Source organism: Artemia sp. Qi Xiang Cuo, chromosome 9, assembly GCF_049724085.1.
Source record: "Artemia sp. Qi Xiang Cuo chromosome 9, ASM4972408v1, whole genome shotgun sequence".
Lineage (NCBI taxonomy): Eukaryota > Metazoa > Arthropoda > Branchiopoda > Anostraca > Artemiidae > Artemia > Artemia sp. Qi Xiang Cuo.
The window spans coordinates 21,059,323-21,083,364 of NC_142802.1; the positions used below are offsets into that span (position 1 = coordinate 21,059,323).

The 24,042-nt window shown below is 35.3% G+C and overlaps 2 protein-coding genes across 3 annotated transcripts in view; both read right to left on the reverse strand.

The window, feature by feature from the left end:
- The window catches only part of LOC148948438 (uncharacterized), a 105,591-nt gene extending 91,745 nt beyond the window's left edge, over nt 1–13,846 (reverse strand). The window contains exon 1 of the mRNA XM_089094927.1: nt 13,829–13,846. Coding sequence (XP_088951053.1) covers nt 13,829–13,846 — 18 coding nt within the window. The remainder of the gene's footprint in view (nt 1–13,828) is intronic.
- Nucleotides 1–24,042, reverse strand: part of MED18 (mediator complex subunit 18) — a 447,146-nt gene that overhangs the window by 350,748 nt on the left and 72,356 nt on the right. For both annotated transcript variants that reach the window (XM_089094358.1, XM_089094361.1), the window contains exon 2: nt 20,914–20,995. The gene's annotated coding sequence lies outside the window, so the exon portion shown is untranslated. The remainder of the gene's footprint in view (nt 1–20,913; nt 20,996–24,042) is intronic.

A 24,042-nucleotide genomic window follows, 5' to 3' on the forward strand; every position in this document is an offset into this window, starting at 1 on the left:
AAGATAGAGTGAGCATCCCTTGAAAAAACTAGATTATCTGGATTAAAGATTTTATACCCTCGCCTTACTTTGTCGTACTATTAACATACAAAAAATTAATACAATCGTATTATTAAGATAGGATGGTTTTAAATCTTTGAAAAATATCTAACATTAGTTATGGGCAAAGTATAAACACATGCAACAAGTACTGACAAAACCTATCCTCTCCACACAAAAAAAGTGACCCTTTGTCCGCGTCTCAGGAGACGATTCCAGACCTATGCAAACCTGGCGCCTAAATTTTTCAAGTTCCGTAGGTGATTATACTTGTTCCGTAAAAGCTGTATTAAATTTAATTTATTGGCTCGGAGCGATTAAGTAGTACAACATTTCTCATATAGAGACGCTGAGGTACGCGGGGCCACTTTTGGAGAGTTTTGTCAGTACTTTTCAGTAGGCCTATGTGTTATATACTTTGGTTTTGGGTGAAGGTTACTTTGTAAAACACACAGTTTATATAATATACCAGTAAGTTTACCGCAGATGATTTCTGGGTCTTCATTCTCGGTGCGAACAAAAAGCATCTCCAACTTATTTCTGCACTTATTGTACGCTTATTGGTTGAGCCAGCGAAGTGGTTTTGCCAGTATTTCTTCTGCAAGTGATTATTCTTTGTCTATCCGCGGAAAGATCTAATGTCGCTTATGTTTATATCTGCAAAAACGTTCTCTGGAGCACTCGCACCTCGATCTGGGTTTTTATAATGGGTGAGATTGGGAAAGATCACACTGGATAATTATATAAACTGTAGTAAAACAATAGAAATTACAATCTTAAGGAATGATAGTAATTCTTTGCAACTCTATTGCAGAGAAAAATTTACGACACGAAGAATGTTATTCACCTTTATCCACAACTTTGAATTTTCATCAAACTGCTCACGGTTATAACTAGTATTTGAGAATCTTCAGACGAAGTTTCTAGCCCTCTATTAAGAAGAAATAAATATATTATTCTCTTTGAAAAGGATTGTTGTATTTTTAAAGGGGTGAATAATTCGAACCAACTATAACAGATAATATAGGGTCTCTTTGTTCTAAGGGTCTCTTTGAGTAACAACAGGGCCGAATTTCCAGCAATTTTATGGGGGGGAGGTAAGAGAGGTTCGTATCTGGTTAAGTCTTAAGCTGACTCAAAAAAGAAGTTGCCACGCTTTGGCTGATCGCATTTCGTCCCTAGGCATAAATGCAGTCTAGTAACAAGACGGACATTTTTCAAAAATACTGTTTTGCAACCTTCATTTGAGTAACCTGAGAATTCTGTACTTTATTGCATAGTTTCGTAGCATGCGATGCTAACCTAAACACTTAAGAAATCTGAAACAACCAAAGAAAAATCGGTACTTGTGTAGAATCCGATAAACACGAGAGAAGTGAGGTTTCATTAATGCTAATGAAATAAAAAAAATAGATGAAAATATAATAGTTCAGAAACAAATTTAGGCTATATATTTGCACATTAGGGGGGGGGGAGGGTAAAGCATAGTATACATTAAATACGTAACCTAACCTAGCGTAACCAAACCTATGTACGTGTTATTCCCCCTAAACCCCAAAAAACTAAAGTTTAAATATAGTTCCCGGAGTGATAAACCCTTTGTTTAAACAGCGTCTCATAGAAGTACCGGGTAATGCCTATCTGAAGTTAGCAATACAATTATCGCGTGTTTATCGGATTCTTCACAAGAACAGAACAAATCTTAGAAAATCGGGGTTTTCCGGTATTAATACAACCAAGATGAGTCCAGAGGCCAAAAGGTGTTTCGGTTTTGATGTCCTTGGTAACTTAAAGGTTCACTAATGGTATTCAAGTCTCTATATAGCGAGAAATCAAATGAAGAAAGTTGTTTCCTACACATGATTTAGTTTTTTGCTCAATAATTTCTGAGAAACCTCCATTTGACCATTTTCTGTGGGGCTACAAGGGGCTCTTTAATATGCACAATCGTTTCGTCCATTATCTGTTATACCTTTCTATTTATCCGTACTATAATTATTTGAGTAAATTATTGAGCGTTAAAATCATACTCCGAACTTGGGATTTAAGTATGCCAATTAAGTTTTCAACATACGTGTACTATCTGAAACAGTACGTAGTTTAAAGTTGCGTACTTTTAACTACTTTAATATTTTTTTTGTATTGATAAACGTGGCCACTTTTAAAACGACACTGCCACGGAGAAAAAAAAATGCGCATATATCTAATAAACTTTTCATTTATATGGACTAGAATAACTTATATCTCTATGTATACTGTATTTGAAATTTGTGAAAGGAGGGAAAAGTTTTTGATCCGATTTTCTAGCCGGTTTGATAAAAATCGTTAATTTCCCGTTGAGTAGTACACGATCAAGTTAAAGAGTAGTAGATCAAGTTAAAGTAACTGTGGGAGTTAAATAGTGGCTTCAATAGATATCAGTAGATAGCGTATGTTTTCCTTGTGAAGAGTGTATTCTTTCTCAAATCTATTTCATTAACATCCACCATTAGGGCGGATTTGAAGGCAACACCAATCCTGTTTTAAAACATAGTAGAATCTGATCATCCGATGAAAGTGTGGGAGCATAGGATGTTTAAAATGCATCCTTTGAGGCATTACCCCCTACCTAACTACAAAGCAACCATAGAACCAGATGTAGAGGTTTAATGTCCTTGAATGTAAATGTTTGGAATTGTAAAACAACAGGGAATTTACCTAAGACAGTGAAATTTGTTTAGTCCTTGAAAAATATTTTGGCTAATTACGGAAGGAGGGAAATACCTCAAAGGGCGCATTTTAATACCAAAACATCCCAACTCTCATTGAGCTTTCAGATAAATTAAATAAAAAAAAACAAGTTTTTTAAACTGAAAGTAAGGAGCTACATTAAAATTAAAACGAACAGAATTTATTACGTATATGAAAGGGGCTGTCCCCTCCTCAACGCATCGCTCTTTACGCTAAAGTTTTTTATTGTTTTAAAAAATAAAGTTGTGAGACAGAGTCAACCTTTAGCGTAAAGACGGAGGCGTTGAGGAAGGGAGAGCCCCTTTCATATACGGAATAATTTCTGTTCGTTTTAAGTTTTAATGTCGCTCCTTACTTTCAGTTTAAAAAACTTGTTTTTTTATTTGATTTCTAATCGTTTTTTAGTTAATGGAGCTTTTATTTTGGCTCACCGTCATTGAATAAGTAAACAAAATTTGCTTAAAAATTTTACTTTTATTTTGCTAAATGGCTGTCTGTAAATTTGGTTATGACGTAATTTACAAATTAACTTACGTAACGAACTTCTATAGCCTATTCGTATATTTTTCTTCTGGCAAAAAAATACAAAGTTGCAGATTTTTGCAGATATGAGCTTGAAACCTATGTGATAGGGTTTTTAAATACGCTGAATCTGACGGTGTGATTTTCATTAAAATTCTTTCACTTGTAGGGGATGTTTCCCCACTCTTTAAAAAATCAGGTAAATTTTCTCAGGCTCGTAGCCTTTAATGAGTAGTACTAAACTTAATAAAAATTATATATTTAGAATCAGCATTATAAGCCCATTCTTTTGATACATTTATTGACATCAAAATTACGCTTTGAAAAGTTTCGATTACTATTGAGCCGTATCGCTTGTTTTTTTTTTTTTGTTTTTTTTATTACGTATATGTTGTTACGTATATGAGGGTGTTCTCCCCTTAGTCAATACCACGCTCTTTACGTTAAAAGTTAAAAAAAAATTTTGATTCACAAACCCCTGAATCACAAAGGCCGTTTAATTAGAATAGATAGCTCTTTTGAAAGCACTAAAAAAAACTGTAGCGCAAAGAGCGAGGTATTGACTTGGGGGAGACCCCCCTCAAATACGCAATAATTTTTTTTCGTTTTAAGTTCTAATGTTACTTCTTACTTTCAGTTGAAAGAACATGTTTTTTTAAATTTAATTTCTGATCGTTTTTTAAATAATGCTTGGAAATCCGGCGCCCCCTTCATAGAATTGTCCCTTACCCCAAAGAAACATCCTCCATGGAAAGATTCTCCCGAGTAACGCCCTCCTCCAGCCCCCCCCACCAGAAAAAATCCTTCCTGAAAATGTCTGTATACTTCCCAGTAACCAATACAATATGTAAGCAATGGGCAAAGTTCATAACTTGCAGCCCTTCCCCTGGGAACTGTGGGGGATGAAGTCATCATAAAGACATATTTATTAGATTTTCGACTATGCTGAACAAAAGAAAATGAGCGCGGGAGGGGGTCTAATTGCCCTCTGTTTTTTAGTCCCTTAAATAGAGCACTAGGACTTTTAATTTCCGTTCCAATGAGCCCTTCTACGATATTCTAGGACCACTGGGTCGACACGATCACCCGAGGAAAAAAAACAAATAAACACGCGCCCATGATCTTTCTTCTGGCAAAAAAAAGGAAAACTCCACTTTTTTGTAGATAGGAGCTTGAAACCTCTACAGTAGGGTTCTCTGATACGCTGAATATGACGGTATGATTTTCATTAAGGTTCTATAACTTTTAGGTGGTCTTTCCCCTTTTTTCGAAAATCAGCCAAATTTTCTCAGGCACGTAACTTTTGATGGGTAAGATTAAACTTGATGAAACTTATATTTTTGAAAACAGAATTAAAATCTGATTCTTTTGATGTATCTACTGGTATCAATAGATACAAAAAAGTCATAGAACTCTAATCAAAATCACGCCATCAGATTCAGCGTATCAGAGAACCCTACTATAGAGGTTTCAAGCTTCTATCTGCAAAAATGTGGAACTTTACATTTTTAGTCAAAAGAAAGATCACGGATGCATGTTTTTTTTTTTTTTTTTTTTTGATTTCCCAAGGGATGATCGTATCGATTCAGTAGTTCTAGAATATCGTAAGAGGGGTCATTTGAGCGGAAATTAAAAGTTCTAATGCCCCTCTTAAGTGACCAAAAAAATTGGAGGGCAATTTGGCCCCCTCTCATGCTCATTTTTTTCCCGAAGTCACCCAATTAAAATTTTGAGATAGCCATTTTGTTCAGCATAGTCGAAAATCTAATAAATATGTCTTTTAGGATGTCTTAATCCCCTGCAGTTCCCGGGGGAAGGGCTGCAAGTTATAAACTTTGCCCATTGTTTACATACAGTATTGGTTATTGGGAAGTATACAGGCGTTTTCAGGAGGAATTTTTTTTCCAGTGGGGGGGGGGGTCGGGGTCGGAATAAGGATTACGGGGGAGGATCTTTCCATGGAGGATATTTCCTGGGGGGAAGGAACATTTCCATGAAGGGGGCACCAGATTTCCCAGCATTATTAAAAAAACGATCAGAAATTAAATAAAAAAACCAGTTTTTTTCAACTGAAAATAAGGAGCAACCTTAAAAATACGAACAGAAATTATTTCGTATATGAGAGGGTTCATCCCCTAGTCAATACCTCGGTCTTTACGCTAAAGTTTTTTAGTACTTTCAAAAGAGTTATCTATTCTAATTAACCGGCCTTTGTGACTCAGGGGTTTGTGATTCGAACAAAATTCGAACTTTAGCGTAAAGAGCGAGGTATTGACTAGGGAGCGAACTCTCTAATATACGCAATAAAAACATACGAATATAGAAATTCGTTACGTAAGTTAATTCGTAAGTTACGTCAGAACAAAATTTCATGAATGCCATTTAGCCAAAAAAAGCAAAATTAGTTAGTGAGTTTCGGTTTAATTATTCATATATAGTTAGCCAAATTCAATGCTGAATTAAAGAGTGTCCAGAAATTATCTAAAAAAACAAGTTTTTTTAACACAGATCAAGAAGTTGCATCAAGACATAAAATGAACAGACATTATTCTGTATATGAAAGGGGCTTTCCCCTCCTCAATGCCTCTCTCTTTGCGCTAAAGTTTTTATTGTTTTAAAAAACAAAGTAGTGAGACAGAGTCAAACTTTAGCGTAAAGAGCGAGGCGTTGAGGAGGGGACAGCCCCTTTCATATACGAATAATTTATGTTCGTTTTAAGTTTTAATGTCGCTCCTTACTTTCAGTTAAAAAAAACTTGTTTTTTTAGTTTATTTGTAAAAGAGTGGGACTGCCCCGTTTTTATACCCACCTCCAAATTCACCTCATGGTCGTAAAAAGTTCAGAGGATGCTCATTCAAAGTCGAAAGTGATTGTATATCAACCAATTTTCAGGGAAATTTTTGGAACCAAACATTTTTCAGGGGGGGTATTTTCCGCGGGAGGGGAGGATATCTTCCACGGGGTATTTCCGCGGGAGGGTTATTTTCGCGAGGGATTATTTTCCACGGGGGGAGGGGTATTTCCCGGAGTCTATTTTCCACTGGGGGTATTTTTGGGGGGAGGGGTAAACGCCTAGCCTCGTCCCGTAAGTGTTCTAGCTAGATATGGCAGCCCTATTCTACACTGATCTTGTATTAAAACAGTTACTACCTGTGCATTTATGACGTTCCTCAAAGATACCTAGTTCCACCCCAGATGATCAATCATTGCAGACAGAGAAAGGCTGGTTTTAAACTCTCCGAGTCACTAGCACAAGACGTTTGACGTGGCGTTGATGCATTTTTATCTTTTTTTGTAAGCACATTCACCCTCCTTATTAAGAAAGGCTACCCAAAATATACTTATCATACCTATACCATAACATTGACATATCTATTAGTGCGAATCAACTCACAACAACAATTACCTAAATGAGATGTATTTCATCAACTGATAGTTTAAAGAAAAGTTTGGTACGACATTGCTCTTCAATATAGAATAATTTGTTCCATATTGCAACTTGTTGCAGTTTTTTTTTGCCACCAGTTTTGACTTGTTTATTAATTCATGCGCTTTAAACTAAAGAACTGAAGTTCCATGTTTTGTTTTATTTTTTTTTCTTTAAGACTTTTTGTTTGTTATAATTTCTTTAAACTGTTCCTTTTATTGAGAATCCTTTATTACTCAATTTATTTAGATGCTTCATATTTTTTATTTTTATATTATTTGATATGGAATGCTAATTTAGCTTTCTTAGCTTTCGATACTAAATGGTAAATAAAATATCCTCTTACATAATAATTATTCAAGGAGAAAGAGGGGGGGGGGTATCCGTAATAAAATAAACACATGTTGACTCCTTGAAAGGAATTTCAACATATGCTAATACGGGATAAAAAGACTAAAAACAAACCAGGTCCAGCGTAGAACCTAGCGTTATAAATCGTAACGTTGAAAAAACTGGACGATTGTGAGCCTCTAAATAACTCTAGGTCAATGTGTCAAGTTCAGATCCATGCCTCCTTGCGTATACAAAGCAAGCTCACGGGTATAATCGGTCACACTCAATGCGAAACCTCTCGGTCTAGGTGTAACCCGAGGCCGAACTTGAAGGATACGCAAGGACCTTCTAGTCAAAGTTTAGGTGAAATTGCCTAGTGGAGAATCCTGGAAAAAGATTCAGGGAAACAAGATTCACTGAATGAGATTCTGGGCAAGTGATAATGGTGAAATGAGGCATGATATTTGGGAAAGTTCGACATTGCCAGCATTGAGGCCTAAATTCATGTACACAAGAAAAAAACATTTTGAAAAAAAAAGATGAGCGTTCTACCAGTTTTCTCAAAAATGGGCAGTTTGGTTTCATCATTTATAGCATAAACAGTGTCAATATTCAGACAAATAGCCATTAGGTTGCATGGAAACCGGCTGGTACATATTTATAACAGCAGAGAAATAATTATATAGCCCAAACTATAATTATAATAATCATTATCTACGAGACACAAGAGATAAGCACAAGGCAATGCGAGAGAGATTTTTCAGCGTCCAATTTATCCAACCATTCTTCCGCCCACAGTAAGGTACATCGGGTATAATTCATCATACCCGTATCCGTCAAAGGTAGCAATCAAAAGGACCCAGTTGTATCAGCAGGGTGATAGGACCCCAACAGTGGTTATCGTTCCCAGGGTAAACGTTTTTTTGCTGGAAAACAATATGTTACAAGTGATGATAGAGATCATCCCTATTTAGCGCCGAAAAAAGATGACCAGCCGAGCAGACCTTTAACCCCATCGCAATTAAAAGTAGGCATGTACTTTATGAGTTAGGGATGAGGTGTGATTAGTTTCATAAATTATAGTTTGCATGAACTGGGACTATAAATACATAAAAATCCATTCCTGTCAATCTACTATAAAAACATAATGCAAGCATTTGTTTCAATGTATATCCTTTAATCTTACTTCTAACCATCATTAAATGATAACTACATTGATATCTTAGTTATAGTAATTCAAAGGGCGTCACTTGGCATTTGATTTACAACGAACAATGATTTTGTCTACTTAAGACAGGGTTGCCTACTTCATTTACTTGAGAATGAACGCGTTAATCTAAACGTCATTTTATCTCTTCATCAATATATTGACTTGCGTTAAGCCTCAACCAGCCTTGATGGACGTCTCGGGGTTCCCTCTACCTCAGAAAGCTTAATTTGCTTCCCATACATATCCCTGCTCCATGAGTGATCCTCAGTAGATCAGTGAGAAGCGAGCTTATAGCGTTTGATATATAGCAATTTTTTGAAAAGTGATACTCAAAGATCCTTCCTTATAATTCTAGTTTAGCAAGTTCGTCAGAGGATATTTGCTGTGTATTGCTAAGCCATCACACTGTTAAATTATTTATTTTGCCAAACTCACGTTAAATTAATTGATTTTATAATTAACGATTTTGTTTAAATTAAGGTTGTTTGTGAATCAAGCTATGGCTGTTCCAGCTAAGCAGCTTTTTTCCTTTAATAAATAGACCTGATAAAATCAGGCTTTAGCTCTTGAACAGGTACCACTCGTTTTACAAGGTCCATAAAACAGTCCCAAACTTATAAACTAAAATACCTAAATAAGTCCACTGAAAAATCATTTATCTCCTATCTTCAACTTGAATTCATTGATTTCAGCTTTCAGATTTTTCTTTTAGATTAAGGCTGTTTGTAACTTTAGTTATGACTATTCCAGATACAAACCAATTTTCTTGTCGAAATAGCCTTTTTTTTCAATAAATGTATTTTATTAAAATTCAGCTCTTGAACAACGCTTTTCGTTTTTAAACGCTTAGTTCCTAAAAGCGGAAGTACCAAACTTACTAACTAAAATCCTAAACTAAAATTCTTAGCTTACTTCGTCGGCTTAGTTGATCAAAATCAGACTGTGAAAAACACGTTACAAAAATAAAATTATGACATTTTATTACAGCAAGAATGTTGAATTATTTCGTACTAAATATACATACTGCTCAGCAGAGAAACAGTCACCGATATTTTGACTTTGTAAATCAAATTGGATATGTCGAATAAAAAAAAAATCTTGCAGAAACGTAAACAAACAATAGTATACTGTAAGGACAATTTTAAATCAGTTAATGATAAATTGAATTTTGTCTCTCACCGTTTCAAAACAAATATGCGAAATAATAATCATTCAATTGAATTACGAATTCAAGAAGAAAAAACAGAAGAATAAACAAATATGCACAGGGACACAGATGGAATAGTTGGAAAAAAAAATATGGCAGCTTGAAAAATTTCCTTTATTTGTGCTGGCTTAAACTTTCACACGGTCGACCCATAAGTGGAATTTAGCTTTTTCATATTTGTTTTCAATCGACTAAAACGTCGCAGAAGAGGTTAGAGCTAATCAGGTTTTTTAAAAGGCAGGCTATTTTTCTATCTAGAACTAAGAACAATGTGATCGGCTTACGAAAACACGTCAGATATGGAACTCAATGAAATTAAAGCACACTTTTTCCTATAAAAATATAGGGAGGAAATGTCTCTTTTTCTCTTAGGAACGAACATGTTTATTGTTGATGAAAAAAAATTCGCAATAGTAGTTTAATGTATATGCAATGTTAAAAGTGATTTTTTTTTTCGGCGTGATGTACTCTTTCTATTCGACATTACAACCTCATTATTAAGTTACAGATGCTTAATATTTAATTTCCCTTAGTCCAAGCAATTGACCTTCACCTCTGGTCCCCTCGCATGACTGTGAGATTGGCAACGTCAACGAAATAAATTAATGTGCATGATCCACAACAATTAGTTTCTTTTCTCTTTGATTTAATGAACTTTCTAAAATAAAATAGCTACTCAAACACGATTTTGTTTACACTAATGACACAAAAATCTTATTTTAAGGGGCAGCTGCTCAAAACAAGGGGCAATGCAATGTTTTACGACCAATAAATACAATTTGTTTTTTCTGCAACCCTCTTAGAAGTTCGCAACGCTAATATTGCAGATGCACAAATAACCGCACAGCAAGGAAATACATGAAAAATGAATTCAAACAGTTCGTGGTAACGAGCTGTGAGTAAGGAGCGAACCGGCTCAATGGTAACCGAAACTCTAGAAAACGGGATTTTGATACCAATAGATAAATCAAAAGAATTCAATTTTAATGCTGATTTCAAATATATAAGTTTCATCAAGTTTACACCTACCCATCAAAAGTTATGCGCCTGAGGAAATTTGGCTGATTTTCGAAAAAAGGGAGAAAGACCCCCTAAAAAATATAGAACCTTAATGAAAATCACACCATCAGATTCTGTGTATCAAAAAACCCTACTGTAGAAGTTTCAAGCTCCTGTGTACAAAAATATGGAATTTTGCATTTTTGCCCGAAGAAAGATCACGAATGCGTGTTTATTTGTTTGTTTTTTCCCAGGGGTGATCGTACCGACCCAGTGGTCCTAGAATATCGTGGGAGGGCTCATTAAGACGGAAATTAAAAGTTCTAGTGCCCTTTTTAGGTGACCGAAAAAATGGAGGGCAACTAGGCCCCCTCCCACGCTCATTTTTTTCCCAAAGTCACCCGATCAGAATTTTGAGATAGCCATTTTGTTCAGCATGGTCGAAAATATAATAACTATGTCTTTTAGGATGGCTTAATCCCCCGAAGTCCCCGGGGGGAGGGCTGAAAGTTATGAACTTTACCCAATGTTAACACATAATATTGGTTATTGGGAAGTATATAGACGTTTTCAGGGGGATTTTTTCTGGTAGAAGGGGGGGAGAGGTGGGGGGTTGGTTCGGGGGTTATGTGGGAGGATCTTTCCATGAAGGAAGTTTTCATGGGGGAGGGGACATTGCTATGAAGGGGGCGTCGGATTTGCCAGCATTATTTAAAAAAAAGATCAGAAATTTAATAAAAAACAAGTTTTTTAACTGAAAGTAAGGAGCAACATCAAAACTTAAAACGGACAGAACATATTACGTATATGATTGGGTTCACCCCCTAGTCAACGCCTCGCTCTTTACGCTAAAGTTTGACTTTCTCATAACTCTATTTATTTAAAACAATAAAAAACTGTAGCGTAAAGAGCGAGGCGTTGAGGAGGGGACAGCCTCTTTCATATACGGAATAATTTCTGTTCGTTTAAGTTTTAACGTCGTTCCTTACTTTCAGTTAAAAAAACTGTTTTTTTTTATTTAATTTTCATGCAGGAACGTGCGAAGGGAAGGTCTAAGGCTTAAGCCACAGAAAAATAAAAATAAAATTCTGAATTTCTCGGCATTTCTTATTCAAATTATTTTTTTTTTTATATTAGATCCCCAACAAAATGTTCTTGCGTGCGTGCCTGTTTCCATGTATGGCTCAAAAGTTATCTTATTTTTTTTCTTTCAAAACCCTCTACTAAGTTCAGAACGCTTACGCTGTTGGTGCATTAATAAGTATATGAAGAAAGAGGAAAGAAAGAGGAAAGTATTAATAAGAAGAAAGAGGAATAAATATGAAAAACAATACAGAGATGAAGTTGAAAAGCCTTCCAAATCTCCGTGACGGAAAAAAGAACGGGCATTTGAGCCCTTGACCTCCAAATAAAAGGTTTTAAACGATATACTTTTTCAGTCATGATCATTGTTTTTGAAGCATCCGTATGCAAAAGTTAACGTAACGTTAAAAAAAATTTAACGTAAAAATGGTCGAATGTGGGTGCACATACGTTCCTGGGCTTTCGAGAGCATTTGTCTTACTCAAGAGTTTTGAATGGGTCTGCTAGCTGTTTTACGTCATGTAATGCACATAACGGTTGTGGACAAGGGGAGGGGCAATGTCTACAGAAGCGACAACTGCCTTGCTTTAAAGAGCAGTTGCTTAAAAGCAAGGAGTATGATACAAAAATGGCCGACACACTGTGTATGGCCGATCAACATTGCTTCCCAGCCAACGTCTGCATATTTGGTTCTGTCTCCGTGATCTTGATGTACTTGAAGGATCCTAATGCTCTGATTTATTTGCACTTTTCTAAATAGTGAAGAGATCACTATAATATGTACGCCCTTTACCAAGTTCGGGCTTGTTATACTATTAACTGAAATTAGCTAGTTTATGCAAGTTCTAAATTTTAAATTTGCTCTTTACTTGTCGTGGTAAAGTACATTTCTAATCTAATTTCTGTTCCTTTCTTTTAATTGACGTTGTATTTGTGTATAGTGATGTTCGTTAGAATTTGCTTCTTAAGCAACCATTACATGTACTTCTTCAAAACTTAAAGAGACAAATAAACAAAAAAAACTCAAGAAATTGTTTTAAAAATTGCTAATTGGAATTTTACAACTTTTATTTATCTGTCAATCGTTGGAAGATGTATACCAGTGATACCTCTTACTCTGCCGACGATCATGCATTCGATTCTACCTGAACTAATCCTGTTTTTTCTAATTTGGCTTTTGTACACGAAGGAACCTAGTGGAGGGGGGGGGGCTACCGTTTCGACTAACCGTCACAAGCACTAAACGCCATAACATCTAACCGTCAGAACCACTAACCGCCATAGCATCGACAAAAAAATTTATAAGTTTATATAGTAGTATTAAGTATATAACAGTTTAGAAACAAGTTTCGGATATATATTTGCGCATCAGGGGGGTGGGGTAAAGCATAGCATATTTTAAATACTTTTTCAATTATAACTAGTTTAGGTTAACTAGTTAAGTTAACTTTTCTGTTACTAAATTTTAGACAATAGAAAACTAAAGGTCATAAAGGCAAAAAGGTTTCGATGTTTTATTGTTTTTGTTTTTTTTAGTTGTGAACTAAGATTAGTGAAAACAGGGCCACCAACGGTAATCACTGCTAAAATTGGTACTAAAATATGTTTTGAAGCCTCTAACTAGTCCTCTATAACTAGTTTAGGTTAGAACCTAACCTAAACTAGGTACATTTCTCCTCCCTAGACCCCAAAAAACTAAAGTTTTAAAGTTTTACATGTTATGACGGTTAGTGGTTCTTACGGATTTTTGTCGATATTATGACGGATTTTGTCGATGTCCTGAAGTTAGTGCTCCTGACGGTTAGATGTTATGACGCCTTCCCCTAGTGGGGTAAGACTTCGGGTATAGTTTAGTGCTCTCACTCTCCACAAGGAAACACTATAAAATCCTGGAAACTATTTAACAAAAATTCTAAAATACTTAATTATGTTGTTCCAAAATGCCGATTTTGAAACTTTTCTCCCCACCCCCTTACTGTACAACAATATAACCCAAGTTACATACAGTCAGTGAATTTTCAATAGCGCGACTCTTTTCGTCCTACCGCTTGTTCACCGTTTGCCGTTAAATGACTAATAAGAAAAGAGTTGCGCTAATGAAAATTCATTATATTTATAGAATATGGGCTATATATTTATTCATTTAAGGTCTGCATATATAAATAATATAACCATTTAGAGTGTTTTAATGCGGTTTCCAGAATTTTATAGTGTTTCCTTACGGAGAATGGAAGTACTAAACTAGTAGCAGCCTTTGAATCAAAGATGGAGGCTATACCTTGTCTATGGCAGACATATAGTATTAAGAACCTCAGACTTTGTTACATCCTGTTGTTTCTTTTATGTTTGGTGCACCGAAAGAAAAATAGTGGGTAAGAAGACCTTGAAGCAACAACGACATATGTCACGGTGCGTTGTCTATGGCACACGTGGTGTACGAATTAATGTCTCTGACTCTGCCTTTGAGTCTGCTGTTAACTCTACAGCTGCAAACCCTGTCTTGTCTACTATATATTCGGTGTTGACAAAGGAACCCAGCGATTATGATCTTGAACCAAAGATAAAGACAATGTGTTGTCTATCACAGATGTGGAATATGGCAATACCTCTGACTCTGCCTCCGAGTCTGCGGACAAGGCCTTCAATCAAAGATAGGCGCACTAAGACCTAATTGCTGCTCCAATCTCTTACTTTTAGCTCTTTTTGCCTTTTATATTTCCTTCTTTTTTTTCTTTGAAGTTGGGGAGTAAAAAAAAAAACTTGAACTGCAAGAACAGCTTGGCTCAATTACTAACAACGGCACAAGTTATGTCAGTTTTTTAAGATCGCTAACAACAGATGGTGTTAATATTTTGGTCAAATGCATTAGCGGACGGGAGTTTCAATGAACATTGTGCTGAAATACAAAAAGCGTTGAGTTAGATATAAGGTATATACAGTTTAAATGGTATTAGAATGAAATCACAAAAACCACATTGGTGCGAAGATTCGAGTACTCGGCAGAAACTTCTTTTCAGCTTCATTATGATGGATGTTGGCGGTAAAATGTAATCTTTTGGGAGGTTGGCAAGGCAAAATATTTGAACGAGATGCAATAAGAAAGCATTTGTCAGTGCACCTCAGGCAAATTGGTGCTGTGACAGGTTTGCAGTACTATGGACTACATATTAAGGTCAATGCTTTGGCATTTCCTATAATTGCAGAGAAAATCAATGCTCATTTCTTGTACCATTTAAAATCAAATTGTTTATTATATATTATCTCAAATTATCTCAATAAAATTATCTCAATAAAAAATTATATAAATTTGGATAATTACAAAAGAAGTATAATTATAAATATTAATTATTATAAATATTTATGCTTACATTTATAATTTTTATACTATAACAAATATTTATATTACAAAAAACTATAAATATTAATAATTTTAAGAACTAGACTAAACAGTTTTTAAGGAAAAATTATAGATCATTAATTATTGATCCCAAACTAAACTGTCATGGAGGCGCCCATAACTATCGCATCTTTAACACACTAGGGTAAAATAAACCAAAAATTAAACAAAATTAGACAGCAGCTCTGTTTCAAAGCTATAAATATTGTATTTCTAATTAATTAATCTTTGTTCTCAAAGGAAGCGTCTTAGTTGGTTCCACATCTGCAATATCAAAGGTATTTTGACAAGATCAAATTTTCCTTGCAGCAAATACATGGCTGAGCATTGGACTTTACTCTCACTATTTCCTCGTTACGTAGCGCCTTATATATTCAACTTTCGTGAATTTTGGTTTGAGGAGAATTCTGATTTGGGCCAGAAAGATTTTTCGACTTGGTTTTAAGTCCCAGAGAGACTTCACTAACTTATTACGATTTAATTTTGCGCTCCAAAGTGCTATTAAACTTGTCCGACAAGAACATCCCAGATACTATCAGGTGAAAATATAATTTTTATATTATTGTTATAATTTTTATGTTGTGTTATAAATTTTACAAATTATATCTAGAGATAAAAATACTTATTGACATACTCGATATAGGACTAAGAAGGACTAAAACTGAGCTGTTTACATGATATATAAAAATTGCACTAACACAAACTAAATTTGAAAGTATAATTTGTTAATAATATTTAGATGTAATAATATATTTATTTATTTATCAATGCATCTATGGACCAAAAACGACCAAGCGATGTCGGTATGAGATTTCCGCTCCTATATCCAATTGGAAGCAAAATTGTTTAAGATCTGGAAGAATTCTAAAAAAAAGGCACCTGGGGAAAGAATATAAATAGTGTACTATAGTTTGACCTATAGAATAGAATTTATTCGCACTAAAAGCCCATAGGCCATGGCAAAAAATATAAACAAAAAACCATTACAAAAAAGTTGCACATAACCTAACATAATCCTACAGAAATCTACTTCTATGATTCAACGCAAGACGAAGGAATCGTGCCAAGCTTCTCATACCCATAAAACACTCATCTGCACACACATTTACCTACCCCTCTAAATCATAAACCCCCCTACCAAACACTTCAAGTCTCCAATCACTCAGCTCCTCACATTAACACATCAAGTGATACACGCTCTCATCTAAACCTCCACACATAGGACAAAAAGGACCCGCCTTTTACCTTTCCCTCCCGATAACCTTTATTCTTTGGCTCAGTGGGAAACTAACAGCCCTCATTTCAATTAATAACTTTATTTCATTCTTATTCAAACCCCCCTTAAAAAATAAAACTTCACCCCAAATCTCCTTCGACCGACAATAAAGCCGCAGTGAACTCGAAATTGAACGCTGGGCCTGCCATGCCTGTATTTCTTGGTCCTGTAAAATCCTTTCAACTACTCTACTTACTTGATCCCCCATATTCTCGAGCCCTAAGCCCTCCCCCCACATATGGCCTAGTCACACTAAACAGGAAGGCTTAGTCCACACTAATACATAAACAGTAAGATCGTTCTTGCTTTAAACATAATTTTGTCGACAAAAAAATAACAAATTTCCAACTCTAATCCGAAAAAAAAGCGCTGCAAAAATCCGTCCACATGAAAACATTTTATCATCTGGCAAAATAAGATCCGCCGAAACAAGACTCGACTTCTCTAAGAATTGATGGCAAAGATTTGAAGCGGGAGCTCATTTTGGGTAATATGTGTCGACAATATGTCGACTAAAAACAAAAGAAACAAATTATCAAAATTATTTTTCCACGTCCCGAATATCTGGAGTTACCACTGCATGTGACATGGCACCAAAGCTAAATTAGGGTTTTGAGAAATGTTGATACGCTCAACCCAAAAGTCATCACAGTCCTTGAAATTAATTCTACAAGACCTTCTAAAATGATAGAGGTTCTTTTCCACAACTAAAACCAACAAAATGAACTATTATTTCTTATGTCGCAGGAAGCATGGATTTATATTTGGCTGCACTCCCTACTGCTCAAGAAATTACTCCCATTTATTGTTCACTTTGGATCAAACTCGTAGAAATAATAAGTTCCACTCCCAAACTCCAGAATTCATGAACACAAACCAGAATTTCAATCAACCTCAGCTTTTTATTATAGCTAAACACAGTGAGTACTACTACCGAATATGCAGTTTTAAAACATCCATTTTACGTATCCATAGACCCTTAGAGGTTATGCTTCCTTTTTAAGACATTATAGGATATCCAAAATTAGGCTGAAAATGGGAATTTAACAAACCGAACAAATTAAAGTTAGTTCCAACCTCATCATAGGATGAACTCCTTCCGCGGAAGCAATTCGAAAATTTCATTTCTACCGCATTCTGAATAACTCTCCTTGTTTCATAAGAAAGTGTAGAAAGGAGACTGTAAAACACTTATGAAAGAAAAGGGCAGTCATTGTGAACGAACAGATCAAATATGTGGGAACATTGTCTAAAGAAAATGACAAGTATCGCCCTTTTCTCTCTCCATATAAACATCCTTTTCTTGACGAGGAGCGCCCCCGCCCTTCTCTAATAGATCGAAACTCCCAATTGGAAGACCGAGGTTCCAAGGAAGACACTGTCTAAAGCAGCTACTGACAAGAACGAAATCTGGAGTCTAATGGGGAAATCATGCATGTCAAACGAAATTCCAGGAGGAAGGTCAAGCCAGTCTCTACACCAGCCAGTTCTCCCAACAATCTTCTTCCAATTCCGTTTAGACAATAGCGCAAATTGTCTAGTTTGTGCTATGACCCCTAAATATCAGGATTTTCGTAAAAGTCATAAAAGCCCCATAAGCCTAATCACAGAACATAATGGCCAACAAATTAATGGCCAACAAATTGATCCTCAATTGTATTAACCAAAAAAAGATTAAAACAATGCCACCACGAGGAGTGTAATAGTGTTTAATTGAGACAAGAAGCCAAGTAAAGAGTTAGTGACCTGGCCGACAACAATTTAAAAAATAGATAGTACGTTCCAGTCTCGAAAAAAAGCGAAAACTATTTAAAAAAAATTTAATTATTCATTCCAGGTGAGAGTGAACTAACTGCTGGAACATACCAAAAATTAGCTTGGGAATCAAACTATGTAATTTGTGTGAACAAGGTTAACTAACATATTTAGTGTACTAACTTCTGAACAATCATCATCAAAATGGGGAAAATGGGGGCAAATGACCATATTTCTGAGAATTAATGAGTATCAAAGAATTAACACTCATATTTTCATATCTTACTAAAATCAAACCTACTCATATTTTAATAATCACTTTAATGTTTATTAAGGCATTACTTTATAAACCGTTCCAGGTTTGCAGTTAATTTGTAATCAATCTGAAGCAAATACATATTAAATCAAAATTTCGACCGGGAACGTATTCAGAGTTACTAAAGGTACTGGTGATTCTAAGCTTGGGAATCGGCTCGAGTATTGGTCTTATAAGTTTCTAGTCTTTGCCTCGAAATCCGAGAAATTTATCTGGAATTAGATACGTGTGAATTACCCGTCTGCTCTTGCGCGTGAATTTTATCTGACATAAGTACAGGCAAACAATTTCGAACCTTTGATTATCCTTAGCTGATTGTGTTAAATAAATCATCTTTCGAAATGGCATGCATAATATGCAGTATATCATGCAAAATCAGTAAAAAATGAACAGCTATTAGAACGGCTGGCTTCAATCTAACCATTGCCAAGGATGAAAATTGCAAAGCAAACTCCAGACGCGATTATAGCAACAATTTAAGCCAAAAGATGGATCTGGGGGGGGGGCGGCCGAACACGTCCCTCCCAATCGATATTGTCAAAATTATTGCGATCTTTCCGTTAATTCTTATATTATCCAAAATTTCAGACTTGTTAAAACCCCCCCACACACATTTCCGAAAGAAACTTGTGTACGTTGTAATAAGTAGGTATTATAAAAACTTCGACGTTTTTTTTATTTCAAGTTATTGATTTTCACATTTTTTTTCCTAATGTTTCCATTATGCCGAAGTTCAAAATGAGAATTCGATTTTGAAAGCAGAAATAACCACCCATATCATAAAGAAATATTAATTTATCAGAAATATGTGTCACTGAAAGGGTGACGTTATTTATTAAACCCGTAAACGCTTAAAGAAAAAATATGCATGAGAACTGCGTGCACTTTTCCAATATATTGCCCAAAAAGGTTTTCTCATATTTCTATTTTTATTGCGGAACTGGTTTCAAACCCTCTGGAATAAAATTTTGGCTATATATATAGCCAAATAGATAATATATTTTATACAGCCAAATATATTTTGATATATAATATAGATAATATAGCCAAATATATTTTGGCTATATATAGCCGCGCTTGAAATAGATAATTTGTTTAAAAGAAAAATTCAAGTACAATAAACATACCTAGGGTCCAAAAACACGACGGTAAAATGGGAAGATTTAACTTAACAGTTATAATAGATTTAAGGGCTAATGATTATAAATTGGGTGCTTGGAAGTTGCGAAACTAAAAAAACATAACATATGGAAACAAGTAATAGTTCCTAAGATAATTTTTGTTAAGGAGGGGAGAGAGGTTTTAAAATCCAAACAACTCTTTACTTATACTCTCGCAACAAAACTTTTTATAAGCCTGGGTTAAGGCCCAACTTAAAGGGATGGATTGGGTACCAGGAGATATTTCATGGGTTAGGTAAAATACAAAAAGAGCAGTTTAGAACAAAGTTTTCCAATTTGAACAAGGCAGAAAATTGCTTAAAACCTTCCATTCCCTGCGTTAGTGTATGTTCCAAAATTAATGTAGATGCTAGAGATATTGTTTCTTTTTTTTTACTCCATTTTTACTATTTCTATGGGATTTTCCGTTGCATGTACTTTCCATTACCACTAAAAATAGGTTTTTGAGGGGTCTCAAAATATCCAGTTTTTCTGTTTTGTTTTCACTGTCGTTAATGAATTATCGCATTTTTTTCAGTTTCTTCTGTATTTATTATGAAAAGAGACAGCTTGGACTTAGAAACAATGTACGTCCCGTTCATGAAAGATTAACATTTTTAAGTAGGGTAGACACAGAAGGAGCGTATGCTAGGAAATTGTCCCAGGAAGAATTGCGGCGTCCTCCATGTTAGAATGTTTTTACGATGACAAAACTGGATTGTTTTTACGTTGCTTCAGCTCTCCATATGCTCGTGACAAATCAAAGCTTGCAGCTTGTTCATTTTTTCCACCTTTAAATACGCATATCACAGAAAAAAGAGTGTTACTTGTAAACTATTGTGACTTAAAATTCTTTTCCTTCATCTTACTAGATTAACATTTCTCAAAAAACAACCAACGAGGTTTTTGAAATGTGAACTTATTTTGTCTCCTGAAACTGCACACCCTTGTCTGCAAGCGCATTAATCAGCAGATAGAGGGGATATTTACGCCTTGAGTTTTTTACCCAAAACCCCTTAGATTACGAAATGATTTTTTGGAGGGAGGGGGGTACAAAAAAACTTGTTTTTGTAAAAATTTGTTTATATTAATTTCTTTTACGTTTTACGAGTCGGACGAACATTTCGGGGGGATTCAAACCCCCTAGCCCCTCCCTGGATACGGCCTTGCCACTGTTTGTCTGTCTATATTTGCCAGTTAAGGTTAGGTAACCAGAAGCCCGGTTTTAAAAAGGCAGGGCTATTTTTCTTTCTAGGACTAAGGAATAATTTGATTGGCTTAAGAAGATAAATCACAAAAATAAAACAAATAGAAGCATAACATACTTTTTAATGCGGTAATACAGACCAGAAAACTCTCTTGCTCTCTTTGGGTGCCCCCCACCCCAACCAAAAACAAATCGTGCATATTTGCCTTTATTTTACGTTAGACAGTGACTATGATAACAAGACAGACTTACCCTCGAGTTACTTCAGCTACCTAGGCACCTTTACACCAAATCAAAGTTTGTAGTATTTTTTTTTCTTAGGAATATGCAAGACCTAAAAAAAAATTTATAATTATTTTAAGTTTACGATTTACCATGGAGACACTAAAGGATTGTTTATTAAAATTTGAGATCTCTCTGCATATAGTATGATGTTGAGTTCTAAAAAAATAAAAAAAATAAAAAGTTTTTCAACTGAAAGTAAGGAGCAACATTAAAACTTAAAACGAACAGAAATTATTACGTATATGAGGGGTTCCACCCTACTCAATACCTGGATCTTCACGCTAAAATTTTTAGTGCTTTTAAAAAAAGCTTCTTATTGTTCTAACTAAACGAACCTTGAGTTTCAGGAATCATTCTTAAGGAATTGGGACAAAATTAAAACTTTAGGGTAAAGAGCGAGGTATTGAGGAGGGGGCAATCACAATCACATACGCAATAATTTATTACTTTCCTTACTTTCAAAAAACTTGCTTTTTATTTAATTTCTCATCGTTTTTCAACAATGCCAGGAAATTTGGCTCCATCTCAACGGAAAAATCCCTCCTCTCTATGGATATATCCGCTGGACAATTCAATCCTAGCAACAATTTACCCCGGACAATACTCTTCACATCTCCACGCGTAAAATTGAGTCGGAAAAGAGAAAGCAAGACTCAAGAAGAATTTCGCATAGGAAAATTCTCCCCGTGGAACATATCCCCAGCAGAAAATAACCCCCTCCCACCCAAAAAATGTATGCATAATTCCAATAACAAATACTATACATAAACAATGGGCAAATTTTTTAACTTCAAAACCTTTCCCCAAGTGCTGTGAGGGATCATGTTATCTCCAATGGTACAGTAATTTGGCCTTTCAACTATGCAGAACAAAATGGCTATCTCAAAATTTTGATCAGACGATTTTGAGAAAAAGGGTGGAGGGGGCCTAGTAGCCCTCCAATCTTTTTGATCACATAAAAAGGGTACTAGAACTTTTAATTTCCGTTTCGAATCAGCTCCCTCTCGATATTTTAGAACCACTGGGTTGATAAGATCACCCCTGGGAAAAAACAAAACACAAATAAAAACGCATCAGTGTTCTTCTTCTGGCAAAAAATACAAAATTCCACATTTTTGCAGATAGGAACTTGAAACCACTACAGTAGGGTTCTCTGTTACGCTGAATTGGATGGTGTGATTTTCATTTATGTTCTTTGACTTTTAGGGAATTTTTCCTTCTTTTATCGAAAATCAAGCAAATATTCTCAGGCTCTTAGCCTTTGATAGGTAACACGAAACTTACACAATTGGAATCAGCATAATAAGCCGATTCTTTTGATATATTTATTGATATCAAAATTTGTTTTTTTTTATAGTTTCGGTTACTATTGAGCCGGGTCGCTCCTTACTTAGTTCATTGCCACGAGCTGTTTTATCAATCATGGAAAGTTAATACTTTTGCAGGTAGTGTAAAGGCCAAGAAGGACACAAGAATTATCATAGGAGCGAAGCAACAAAAAATACGTTGAATTATATCAAAACACTACATTGTGTTGCGTCATAAAACAGTAGATTGAAATATTCAGCAAGCATTATCTATGTAAATTATATTTTTTTTAATTTTCTTTAATAGAATACTTTTTTCAAATAAAGGAAAAATTACAAACAACAAGATGTGTAGTAGCTTTACAGTGTCTGGAGTTCCTGGATATACCCCCTCCTTCAATAATATAACTAGTTCTAGGTCCAAACCTCCTATTCTATTTGTAGCAATTACAAAGTGATTTAGTGTATAGCCCCTATGCCATAGAGTTCTTTTGGAGCAGATAATCCAATACAAACACTGCGTCTGATAATAAATAGGGATCAGTAAACAGTTCTAACTTGATATAAAAAGGTTAATAAAAGACAAGCTTAAACAAAAAGGGACCCATAGCCCCAATAACTCTTTTGGAGACAGAGAATCAATAGTTTACAGTGAATTTTCACCTGGAAAGTAAATGAAATAAAAGGGAACAATAGGTATCAATTAGCTTTAGAAAAGGGGGTCATTCTTTCATGTTGGAGCTAATGAAAGATCCTAATTCTTTAGGAATCAGATTACAAAGAGAGAGTAAATCTAATTTAATGGGAGCAACAGATATATTCTAATTAGTTTAGGCTTTCAATAAAGTATCTCCATGGTGAAGAACTACGCGCTGCAGAGGTTAAACTAATTAACTAGATCTTTGAAACACAACTCGCTCGCTAAAGAGTCATTATTTGCAAGAGGGGATACCTTTTACTTTAAAGAGGATATGAACAGAGTCACACACCTGCAAAAAAGGGGAAATCCCCATTTGAGATTTTTTAGACGAACATATTAAAATATTTGGGCCTAAAATACAATTTTTTGGGAAGCTTCAGACCCTCCCTTCGAAATCAAATCCCTAACATCCCTATCTAGACTGTGTATATTAAGCAGCTATTGAGCGGGGAGAGTCTTTGAGCCAGAGCCCACCTCAAGGATGTAATGCCCTGCATAATACTTTTTAATAATGCCCCATAATCGCCATAAAATTGTCAGGTTCACCCAGGGCCATCCAGGATTTTTTCGGGAGGGGAGGGGGGGGAGGTACCAAGAATTTTGTGGTTGGTGTCCTAAAACGATAACATAGAATGGGTTTACCTCTCATAGACTTTGTCTAACGGTCTCAAACAAGGGTTTTTTACCTGTAATTTTAAGGTCAATTTACCAGTCGGAGAAATATTTTGAGAGGGTTTTAAACAAGGCAACTATTGTGGATACGGCCCTGGGTACTCTCCCCCTACCCAACTCCCTTTCAGGATCTATAGAGTTCCTGATATACACTTTAAAATGTGACACTTTTTGGAAATCGTCTAAAAAGGAGGTTTATGATACATTTTTGCCGAGACCCCTCCCCCCAAAAAGTTATTAAATCTTACTACTTTAAAGAAAAATAGCCGAAACTAATGAATACGAAAATGGTTTATTAAAAATGAACTAATCTTAAACTCATAATTATTTTGTTTTTTCTTCTTCTTTCCCTTTTCAGCCAATTTCATACTCTTTTTTTGAAGTCCAGATAATGAATGGATAAATGAATAAATTTAT